Source organism: Lonchura striata, chromosome 4A (assembly GCF_050655825.1).
Source record: "Lonchura striata isolate lonStrDom1 chromosome 4A, ASM5065582v1, whole genome shotgun sequence".
Lineage (NCBI taxonomy): Eukaryota > Metazoa > Chordata > Aves > Passeriformes > Estrildidae > Lonchura > Lonchura striata.
In genome coordinates, this window is record NC_140742.1 from 10,144,992 (window position 1) to 10,157,159 (window position 12,168).

The 12,168-nt window shown below is 38.0% G+C and overlaps 1 protein-coding gene across 26 annotated transcripts in view; it reads right to left on the reverse strand.

Moving 5' to 3' along the window:
• TENM1 (teneurin transmembrane protein 1) overlaps positions 1 to 12,168 on the reverse strand; it is a 793,032-nt gene that overhangs the window by 57,754 nt on the left and 723,110 nt on the right. For all 26 annotated transcript variants that reach the window (XM_085571039.1, XM_077786535.2, XM_085571036.1 and 23 more), the window contains 4 exons: positions 9,941 to 10,084; positions 5,082 to 5,331; positions 4,202 to 4,222; positions 597 to 829 (listed from right to left, as the gene is read on the reverse strand). In XM_085571039.1, the coding sequence (XP_085427165.1) occupies positions 597 to 829; positions 4,202 to 4,222; positions 5,082 to 5,331; positions 9,941 to 10,084 (648 nt within the window). The remainder of the gene's footprint in view (positions 1 to 596; positions 830 to 4,201; positions 4,223 to 5,081; positions 5,332 to 9,940; positions 10,085 to 12,168) is intronic.

Consider the following 12,168-nt stretch of genomic DNA (forward strand, 5'->3'; position numbering starts at 1 on the left):
TTGTGGCTTTGGTGGGGATTCAAGGCTTCACAAGCATTTTGCCTGTGACAATACTGGATGTACTCTGACAGGGAGGCTGCAGTAAAATGCTTATTTCATGTGCAGCAGGGGAGATGCTCATCTTTTGCAAAGTGTGTTAATAAGAAAGGACAAACTAGAGGTCCAAATAAACTCGATTTTGCTGGCTGATTTGAACAGCCTGACTTACTGTGTATGAGTAAGCTCTACTAACATTACAACACTCACCTGATGCATAACATCTAAAAAATGGACTTTGAAACCATATAATTTGCTTAAGAGTTACATATAATTAAATGTTACCACCTTGCAATTGAAAGGTAATGAAAGAGGAGTTTTGTCATACAGGGAAGAGTAATCAGAGGATTCAAGTTAGAGGCTGTTGCCCATGCTGGTCCCTCATAAAGGACTGGTTGTACTGCAGACGTGAATAAACACCATGAAGTGTTTGGCTTAATAGTTGCTTAAATCATTGCCACAGACATATTTTTGTTCATCCAGTTGCATCTGAGCTCCTAAATAATGAAAGGAAATACAGGTGACCAGCACTAAATACCCCAGATTTGGTCTTTTCTTACCTCTTGGGCTGTTGAGAGAGGCCTCGGACGCCTTTCCACCATCCCCACAGTGACTCTGGTCGAAAGGAAGGCACTGATCACCTGTTCCTGCCACCACATCTGCATTTTTGGCCAGATCCTTTGTTTCAGTGAGAGACTTTGCTTTGTAGACTTTCCTGGTGTTGGTATCTGATAAGTAAAGGGATTCTGACACTGGATCAACAGCCAAGTAATATTTATGTGCAGGACTTGTACTAAAACAGAAAAGAAGAGCATCAAAGTCAACTTGTTTTTGTCTTTTAGGTCTCTGTGGCAGCATAACAATTGTACTCTACTTGTGTGAAGACATCAGCTCAGAGATCTGAAGAGGACAGAGGTGTGAGAGCAGCTCAAAACACCACCAGTGTCCTGCTACAGAGCCTGACCTGAGTTATGGGTCGGGGAGCTGGGGCAGAGACTGGTACTGGGACACTTAGTCTGCCCATCAGTACCAAACCACTCAGAATAAAGCTAACTGGAGTGACTTCAGCTTAGTTATAATTATTACTATCGAAAGCAAGATAATTTTTCTATATCTGATACCTCCTAGTACTCTTGGCACTGAAAACAAATCTATGAGTTGCAGCAAAGTGAATCACAGGCTGTTCTCCATGGGCACAAATACCCACTCTTGGTTATTTTTATCTGTTTCTAAACCTTAGGAAATATGAAGGTGTGAAATATGGTGCCTTAATTCATGCCGACTGTATTGTCAGGAGCGAGGCAGAAGGCCAAGTACTGTCAGTGCAACCAGGGATGAATTAATGCACTATAATTCATGCACTGTCACTGCTTATTGAGATTATAAAATGTTATTTAAAAAAATATTTACATATGTTAATTAAATGGTGGAGATCATAAATTCTAATCTGAAAACTGGGCTGCATCTTATTATCTAATAAGACTTAGTTTCTTTTTCAGTGCAAAGTTAATTTCCAGTTAGAAGAAATTTTTTAAGCACATGGCACATCATGCTAGTATCCTGAGCCTGCTGAGCCTGCAGTGAGGCCTGACTAAAAATCCAGATAGAGAGCCTTTAAATCACAAAGCTGGTTACTGAATTGGTGGGAGAGAGGCACAGGCTGAGAGTTTAGGTGTTCAGACAATATTTTTAACAACTACTGTGTTCCTCTAAGGGGGAGGAGGAGATTTCTGAAAAGTGGCTGGGTTCTATATGCCCAGTTAGATTAAAGAAATGATAAATTTCTCCCCCACTTCTTATTTTTTAGGCGAGATTTTATTAATATTGGCACAATTAACTAACACATAGGATTGCTGCAACAAAGCTGTGAAGTGAGTTCTTCCTCTCTCCTAGGCCAGTTCTGTTTGTGGTGGGTTTGACAATGCTCAGTGATATTCCCAGAGCTGGGGAACAGATGTGAAATCCAGTTCTAGGAACCACAGGGAATGAGAGGGCAGTGCTATGATGAAAGATGAGTAAGAGGATGAGCTAAAAGCAATTAATGCCGAAGTATCACCACTATAAAATTTGTATGTTGAAAATATCAAGAATCATTTTTGCTGTCTGGATTGAGGTCAGGAGTGACTGGCCAGCCAAATGATGACTTTTAAATAAAAAGTTGCAAGGAGAATTCTAGATTTTAAATAAACATGTTGTTCAGTGTGCAGAAGCTGCCAAGAACCAGGGGTCACTCTATATTCTCTTTGTAGACACATTTTCTGTCATCCTTGTTGTTAGATTTAATAGACCAGCTGTTAGAAAACTCTTGATGTTTATGCTTAAAGCCTTGCATACTAAAATGTTTAAAGAGTACTAGTAAAAAATGGAACACAATTTAAAAAACCTTCTATTACTGCAGAAGATTGTAATCAGATATAAATCTGAGTTGATTTAAATTACCCTTTTGAAAACGACATGAAGTAGACTAGGATTTAAAATTCATCTTTTCAGTACTATTCTGTACTAAATTTTTCTCTGTATTTTTCTTGAAGTTTTGTTTCCTTTTTTACCAGTTAAACAGCTTTGCTATAGCTTATTAAAATCATGATGACAAGAAAAACAAAGGGGATAAGATGTTTGTAAACAGTCAAAAATAAGATCAGTGGCATTTTCTGTTTACTCTCCCTTTTTACACAGTATTGTCTTTTTTACATGGTAAAAATAACTCTTTTGGAGGCTAAAAGTTTTGTAGAGGACTGGATTTTGAAGCTTTTTCCTGCCTGGACTGTCAGGAACCACCTTTTACCTGCTGCTTCTACATGTTTCTTTGAGCATTGTATAAATTTCCACCACGACTATGACTTTTACAGCCTCAAGAGAATGGCACACAGTGGGATTGTTGAGTACTCCCCTATCACCTCAGACACTACATTAACTTCAAGTGATTTCCTTGTATTTTCTACAAAATTCAATGGGACAGAATAGTGACAGAGACATTATTATTATAATTAATAGGGCTGGGGTACTTGATTATTGTCATAATTAATTAAGGTTGAAGTTCATCTCAAGAAAATAGTACTAGTGAACAGGTATTAAAAAGAAAAAAATTTACATTATGAAAGAAACCTCTAAATGTAAAAGCTGATTTATGTTTTTAATGCATTATAGAGAAAATTAATTTACAAACATACCAGTCAGTTTAAAACAAGGGGAAACAACCCGTCAGTTAAAAAATGGAACCTTGTACTTACCAATTAGGAATTATTCTTCCTTTTTAAGTTTTAATTGTAAAATATATGAAATGTGACATAATCTGGTAAATAATTTATAATATTCAATAGCAGTCCTGTGGCTGAAGTGAGCAATTCCAACCAATACCCTCATGCTGTAAACACAGTTCAGTCCACACTCTGCTCCCTACTATGCCATGAACTTACTGTCTTATATTGTACTAGTGCTGGTTTATTTACCTCATTTAAGTACTGGAAAGCTAAGAAGTTTATTTCTAAGGAGACAGAGTGCCTTGCTGACTCTTTCTAGCATGCAGCATCACTGCTGCAGCTGGACTGTTGGAACCAACTCCCTCACCGTCTGTCGCAGAAGCCGAATGTGTAATGTTCATCCCTTTAAAGAAATCCCAGAACTGCAATGCTAAAATGCCAGCTGGAAAGGGGGAGAGCCACTTGCTTTGTCTTTAGCTGGAGCAGCAAGGACTGAGCTTTGACACACCATCTTCAATTGTGAGCTCTGCTGTGCACTCTAGAACTAGCAGGTGTTAAAGCTCATGGTACCCCAGAACCTCTGAAGCACAGTCCACTAAAGTACAGTGTGTTTCTGTAGCCTTTTAAACTATTTTTTTAGTAGCTAAAGCTCCTGCTTTGGCTATATCTGTGATCAGTTAAACACCATGTGAAATGGGTATGACAGCTATGAAATGCACTCCCAGTGTTCAGGCTTAAACCTGTCCATCTCTTCTTGGTGATTTTTAGAGGGAGATTTTACTCCTTTAACAAGAACAAATCAAACTTTCTAAACTATAAATAAAGGTGAATTAGATTAACATTTGTATTTATTACCATTTCTATTTATTGAATTCAGAGTGTTTCTCTATATCCAGACTTTTAAAGGACTTTTATAAGACTCTCCTCGAACGTGGTTCACGTACCAGTTATTACATTTTACTTACCTGTGCCTTGTGTCTCTATTCCTGGAAAGGCAGATCAGTTCAGGTTTAAAAGGAAATAGAAAAACAAGAAATGTTAGTCCTTGACTGAGCTGTGTTCTTTGCCTGACTGTTCACAGACCTGCATCCCATTAACAAAATACTGTTTATCCTGTTACTTGGTATTTCTTTCTCTCAAATTGTTTCCTTTGCACTTCCCACGCATTGCCAAGTTAATTCTAAACAATCAGCACACAGAACCATCACCAACAATGTTAGCTAGGTGGATGTTAAATAAGAGAGATTTAATGTATTAATGTCCAAAATCTTTCCTGCCTTCCCCTGTGTCCCTCAAAGGGAATGGGAAGCTGGGGTGACAATTACAGGGTAGCCCAGGCTCAGCCTCTGGCACGTCTGTGATACCAGATTTGCTCCTGTCTGCTTAAACTGAGTCCCATCCTCTGCTGATGAGGAACAGTGTAAGTGCATTAATTGTAAACATGGTAAGTCTGTAGGCCCAGTGCTGTGACTTGACATCATATTCTGCATGTTTGCTCTGGAATTATGCAGCTTTCTTCAAAAACATGCATCATGGTCTATTCTAACTATTGGAGAATGTATGGAAATGTGTGGAAAACCTCACATTAAGAAAAATCAGCTTTACTAATTCTGCATTTTGCAGAATTTCTACAGGCCACTTAAAACATCCTTGTTAACTGATGACTACAAGTAAGTGTAAATTTTCTGATAAGTTGATTTGATAGTTGATGACACACATGGCCACAAAGCAAGTACATGTGGCTATTTGTCAAGTCCCAAGGGATAAAAGCTCACCCTAGTTTTCACAGGCATACCACAGCCAGGATTATGCACACTGATCAGAGATAGCCAATTATTTTTTTACCTTAATTCCAATATGCCAATGGAATTTCCAGAGGGGAAGATGCGTCTGACATAATTGAAATCCCCAATATAGACACTTCCATCGGGCCCAGAAGCCAGTGCAACTGGGGCAAAGAGTTTGCTGTTGAGGGCGAGCCCATTGCAGTTGGAGCAAGAGACACTCCTCTGGTGCCCATTGCCCATCACAGTGGAGATGACTGGAGGCTGCTGGGAAATGAACATGTTTTCCCCATTTCCTTTGTGCACAATTCCTAAAGGGAGGGAAGAAAACAGAGAGAAAATAAGCAAATGTATGCCATTTAAACTATTCTGTGGTTTTGGATTACCAAATCCTCTGGAAAACCAGATTACCAAAATAGCAACAAACATAAAGATTGTCACAGGGTTCCACTAATCTTTTCCAATTTTGTTGATCCCAAGCTTCACTGTTACCATTTTGATCAGCAGTGGCTAGTGGCTATTTCAGAACCAACATCAGGAGGAAAACTCGTGGTTGGTTAATGCTCTAACAAATTGACTGTTAATTGCAGTGCTATCTGATTTCTTGGGGATTACTGCTTTCAAATTCATTTTATTCATAATTTTTTATTAGGTAGCAGAGGAATTTCTTAGGCAGTTTGAATATTTAATTAAAGGAGATTAATAGCATGACCACTATGCATTTTTCACAAAAGAGCACTGAGTGGCAATACAAAATCAATATTCAAATTCAACTGTGAGTCCTTCATGGTATATGAAAATGGTGCCAAGTGCAGCAAAGCCACGTTAAGAATCAAGGAGCAATTGTGAGGCACCAGTGATGTCTTCCCAGCAATATCCCACCTTCTGCCATAAAGGCTAGAACATTCCCAGCAATATCCCACCTTCTGCCATAAAGGCTAGAACAGTTCATTCTAGCACTGCTCTGCAGCATACACTGTTCAAAGTCTTCCAATTACTAGGTTGGCGATACCAGAACTAGTACAAAGATGTATTTTCTCAAGCTGACAGCTATAGTATTTATTTTAAGTAGCAATGTGGTAATATATTTAAGAAGTATCTTTGAAATGACATGTTATTGCAAGAATTTGGCTACTGCAAAGAGAAGATAAGTACTCTTTTAGATGCTAGTCCAAAATTTCTTATTTCCCTTGAAAGGCCCAGTACTTCATCAGAAAATTGGCACTATTAAAGGAACAAACACAAAGGAATTTACTTTCTGGAGGACTCATGCTGGGAAATGAGAATATTCTAGACACTGCTGGAAGTTCATATTGAGACATGTCTTGAGTTTTCCCAAAGTACAGCAAATGTATTTATGTATTGTCTCTATCAACTTCTAATTAAACTATTTTTTTATGACTTTCAGGTAAATCTGAAGATAAAATTCACCTTGGAAATTACTGAATGTTACTACAGCTATTTTCAAGAGAATTATATTACAAAAATATATCTATGAACAATAGAGGACAGAATGCACAGATTTGTTTGAATGATGGCTTAAACAAAAAGCGTCCTAGAAAGATGCCAGTAAAATATATGGCAATATTCTCTCTTATGCAGGATAAAAATACTATGGAATGAAGATGCTGCCCTTTGTCTGAAATTACAATGTTAAGGTAATCTTTCAACATCCTCTTACAAATGCTAGTAAATAATTAGGGCTCTGGAGAATATGTTTTACTGTCAATAAATATAAGTGTGTGCTTAATATCAGGCTTTCAAGCTGCTGCTTTAATTTCAGTAGATGCTCTGTTGCACTGGGGTTGAAATTACCTTAAAGCATAAAGTCCCTCTAAAACTACTCCTCCTTGCCCCAGATAAATAAAAATAGAATCAGTGCACTTGCCCATCAGAAAAAAAAATTAATTCAAATAACACCCTGAAAAATCATTTAATAGCACATTCATTTGTATTCATGAGATACAGGTGTCTTTAAAAGACCTCAATGTAGGAACTAATATTTATGGTATCTGTTTTCTTCTTGATTATGAGAAATGCCCAGATGATCTTCCAAACTGACAAGAACCTTTGTACCAGAAAACATGAAACTCTAATTATGTCACAAATTAGAAGCAATCAAACTTCCAAACTGGTGAGGAAAAGAAAGTGGGAAATGAGCAGTGGAGTATAGCTGAGAACAGGATGTGATCCTTCACTAACCTAACAGCCAGGCTGATGCAAAACTGCAAACATTTAAAAAATCTGAGTTTCCAATGACAACCACATTGGAACAATATTTGTTATTTCACATCAATTCTGCTGGAATTGGGCATAACTTTTTTTTAGTTTGTTTTGTTTTTATAAATCCTTACATCTGGCAGTAGAATACAGTTTTCCCTTGCTAAGGTTTCTGCATGTCAGTACATGTACGTTCACATTACAATGAATTGCATCTATTTCGTGTTACTCAGTTTATTTTGTAACTTCTCTAAAACGAGCAACCTTCATGGGGAGGGAAAGAAGAATATCTACCCTGGCTCAGAGAAGAAATGTTGTACACAGTAGCAGACCTGCTGGGTGACCAGGCTTAATGGCTGAAGTTAGATATAAGCTCTTCAGGACTAGTAAATCAAGCAAAGTGCTTCTAGTTTTAGTTTGAAAATAAAATTGCAATTTGCAGTAGAGAATGTTATATTCCAATTATGTTTCTGTAGTTAATCCAGTGGCAGTGTTTCAAAATCATAAAAGTTTCATCCTTCTAAAAAGAGCAGTTCTTCATACATACAGAGGAGATGCTTTAATTAAAAAGTGAAAAATCTTAATATATTCATACTCAAGCAGGCTACTCAGTGCTTTTCATATCTGTCATGGCGGCATGGAGATAAGTCTAAAATAGATAATTCTAGTTTAAATCATATTCTTGTCCTTATTTAAAGCCCATTTTATGTATCTGGAATGGAAGTGCAGTTCACTTGTTTCTAGGTAAGACCAGAACACTTGTTATTTTTATCCTTTTGGTTACCACAGTTCATTATTTTCTTTTGTTGCTTTAATATGAACATACTGGCCGCTCTGGTAGGTGTGCACCAGTTTTTTTATAATAATTGTTTTTCTGCCCTTAGCTGCTTCTCTGTTTGTGTACACGAGCCAGGTGTGGGTGTTCAAAGCCTGCAATAGTCCCGAGGAACCTCTGACACGTCCCTGAGCCTGGGCTTTGCCTCGCTGCAGATGCTCTGACCCGCAAACTGCAAACAGGAGAGACCCTGGATTTCAAGTCAGATGTCCTTATGCCCTCTCCTTCCCTCCTGTGTCTCTGCAGGTGATGGGTAAAGATGTTTGGCAGCTTTCCCTGACTCCAGCACAGCGGAACACGCGAGGAAGAGGAGCAGCTCCTGTGAGAAGCTGCACATTCCCCATCCATGGGCTGGGCACAGCCCAGCTGATCCGAGAGGAGGTGGCTGGGGGCTGACAGCTCGGTGCTCTCTGGCATTCTCAGCCACACAGCTGAGATGGGGACAGGAAACAATTAGTCACCACACTCCTCGTGCTCAGGAGAGCATTGGCTTAGCCCAGCTTGGATTAGAATTGTATACTTTACAAAATCTCAGAACATGTTAGTGCCCACGGGGTGAATTGTAGCAGTAACCACTGCAGTTATCAGATAGTCATATAAATTAGAGTTACTGCCAGCAATTTAGTCTTGAAATTAAACTGTGCAAGTGGTAAATTGGCACTAAGGAGCAGACTATGGGATTCACAGTTGGGGCTCAGCTGACTGAGGTCAGATTTCTCTTTGTTAAATGTCAATAGCTGGCATTTAAAAGAGACAATCTATACAAACCAATAAGACAGGGAATGAAAGAACTGCTGTTTAAAATGTCAAACTATTTTAAATCAAAACAGAAATCCAGATAATTTACAAACTAAATCTGACCTTTTGTATTTGGAATATTTATGCTGTAGCTGTACATTCAGCAACAGAACTTGTAAAACTTGAGAGCCATACATCTGTGCATGCAACTTCATCAACAGACATTTGCAGATGGAAATAGATTTTATTGGACTGACTCTCAGCTGGAGCAAATTGAGAGAACTTTTCTGAATCCAATACTCTGCTGACTTATATGTGCTAAAATATGACCTCAAGTTTCTCTTCTCCTGGACAATGAGGTATCAGTTTATTGGCAAAACTATATATAGTCACCATAATTTATCTACAAGTATTGTTTTAAAAATTTAGTCCCACTAGTTCCTGATCACAGATGGTCATGGAGGAAAACAAACCTCCTCAGGTGTAAAATAAAAGCAAAGGGAAAAAATATTCAAGCCTCCATGCTTGAAGAATATGTCTGTGGGCTAATGTTATGACACCAAAAGCATTTACATTTTTTTCTACTAATGCTTTGAAATGTGTTGGATTGCTTGTACTGAGGAGTGACTTACTGTGCTTCTCCACAGACTGGGCAGCCACAAAAACTGCACAGCAGACTGGCAGCATGGGTTTGAAGTGCTGCTCTGTGATTAAGCAGGGTTTGTCTGCCTGGGGCTGCGTTGCTACAAACTGGCGGCAGTCACAAGATGAATTAGGGGTGTAGACACTTCACTGGGAATATAACACACTACAGACTGACCTGAAATGTGGCACTTCTATACCAGCTGTGTGAGAATGAACCCAAATTAGTTTGCCCTTTTCCCATCTGAACGACCACAATGTGTTAGCAATCGCAAGAGTCAGTGGTATTAATGTCTAAACCCTGGGAGCCAGAACATTCAAAATATCCTTTCAGATGGCATTTACAGTTCAGCTCTCAATACATGAGGGTGCACATTCAAAGAGGATTACACATTAGGAAGTGTAACACTTAAAACCTGAACAATTAATTCCTTTAAAATTTGTATTCTCCTTCTGCGTGGGCAGTTAATAAAGGAGGGACTTACCACTTTGTGGATTTAGTACATGGTGTTTGTTTATAGACCAGCCACCCAGATTTGAAGCATCCATTTCAAAGCCTTGAAGGATTACTGTTCTCTTCTCCCACAGAATAAAATCAGGACATGTTTCATATTCATATCCCACCGACACTGCAAACAAATAATTAAAGATCTTTCAGTCTACCTTTTTCTCTGTGAACTGCTAGGCAGTTTTTCATTCCAGGTTTTGATATTAATCTGTCAAGTAATGATGACACTAATTTTCCTCTGCCTGATGCTATTGTATGGTATTTTTTGAAAAAAGGATTTTAAGAGATTATGTTATTACAGCTATGGTTACTACTGCTTCAAAGCAGAAAATAGTCTGTGGTATCAGTTATGGATTTCATAAGATTATAAATCTCTTCCAGTGACTCCTGACTTGATTGTTTATTGCATTTCTGCTAATTACCTGAATAACAGCTTAAACAGAAAAGAATCCATGCTAAAACAAATTGGTTTAAATTTGTTTGCTGGCTGTAAAAATTAGAGTTAGGCAGAAATGGATTGACAAGCTGAACATTCCTAGAATTACACGTTTATCTTAACAGGCTTGCATATTACCAAAGTACCTGATGAAAAATCTTGAATTTCCCTAAGGATGGTGGGTCTTGGGAACTCAAATGGATTAAAACCCTTCTCCTTTAGTTTCCATAAAACAAAACAGAACTTCAAAATTTCTGATATTTCTAACATACCAACCTTTCAAAAAATTATTTATCTCCAACTTCACTAGATTTCAGTGAAACTCATTCATAAAGAAAGAATATTTTTTTGACATCAAATTCCATAATTTGACCTAGGGAATATTGAAATTGTTCAACCTTTCTAAAATAAAAATGTTTAAAAAATATTTTAAGATAGAAAATTTTAAAAAAACATTAAACATTTTTAATAGTTTCTTTCCACTTTTTCTATGTAACAGGTTTAGGTATATTTTACTTAAACCATAAATAGTTTTAATATCACCTAAATTCTATTACTGTATACAATCAAAATATTTTGACCAGCTCCAACAGGGAACATTTCTGTTTGTAAGACAAATGTTTTATGGCAAACTAAAAGCTGTGCCTCACCGTAACAGCTCTAGAGCTCCTTCACCATTTTAGCAGAAAGAACCTATTTTTGCAGCTGAACTCTGACTTGTAAAAATCAAATTTCCTTAATTACTGGAAATATTGTTTCAGTTTGAGGGTCCAGCAGCCACTTTGTCCAATTCCTCTGTTACAGGAGCTCTGACAACCAACACCAGCAAAGCTTCTGGGTACCTCCCTGGGCTGAGAGCCCAAGAAAGGGCAGGGAACTTCCAGAACAGCCACATCCTGTGCTGGGATGAGTCAGAAGGGTTCAGTAAGGAGCACACTATCTTCTAGGTGTTAAGACATATGGACCACACTCACTTTGTGTGTCTCTACAAGCACGTTTCTAAGCGAATTTACCCATATTTATGAAAGACACCTATGCTCTGTGCTCCAAAAATAAATATCTGTGTGATCTTAGAGCAGGGTCTCCTGATCCATCTACCTAGAACTCCTGGTGTTACATCCATGAAAATTTCCTATCAGTCATTTTGCATGCAAAGTAATCAAGGCAAAGCATAATACTGGTAAAGTCAGTAGTATGATTACAGTGCCACTTCAGAAGTATTTTGTTAGGTGCGGGTTTTGAGAAATGTAATTTTGTAAGTGAAATTAAAATCTCTTTGTCAACTTACCCTCATTATGGTGTGTTACTTTCTGATCCAATTAATTTATAGCACTTTTTTGAGGTGACTGAGATATCACTGTATGAATGTGAACTTTAGTGACTATGGTTTTAGACTTTAAGAGTCAGCAAGTACTGCTCTTTGCAGTCTCAAAATGTATTTCAAAAGATCTACTGACCATCTGCATCAAAACTCTGTTTTTTTCATACAACTATTAAGAATAATCAGTGCCAGACTACAGCTTAAGGGTTGTTGCCAAAATATATGTAAGACATAAAAGCCACAATTAACCATGACAGTAAGCTCTAATTCAGCCTCTCCTGAAATACTTGTACTTATCTACACCCATCTTCTTTGAACAATGAATAAAATGTACTCAACCACAGCGCCAGGCAGGGCTGCTGGAGAGCTCGTTCATGCCCATTCCCAAGAGTTCATCCTTGCAGACCCCTCAGTGCTGCTGTGGGATGCAGGGACTTGCATGAGTCTG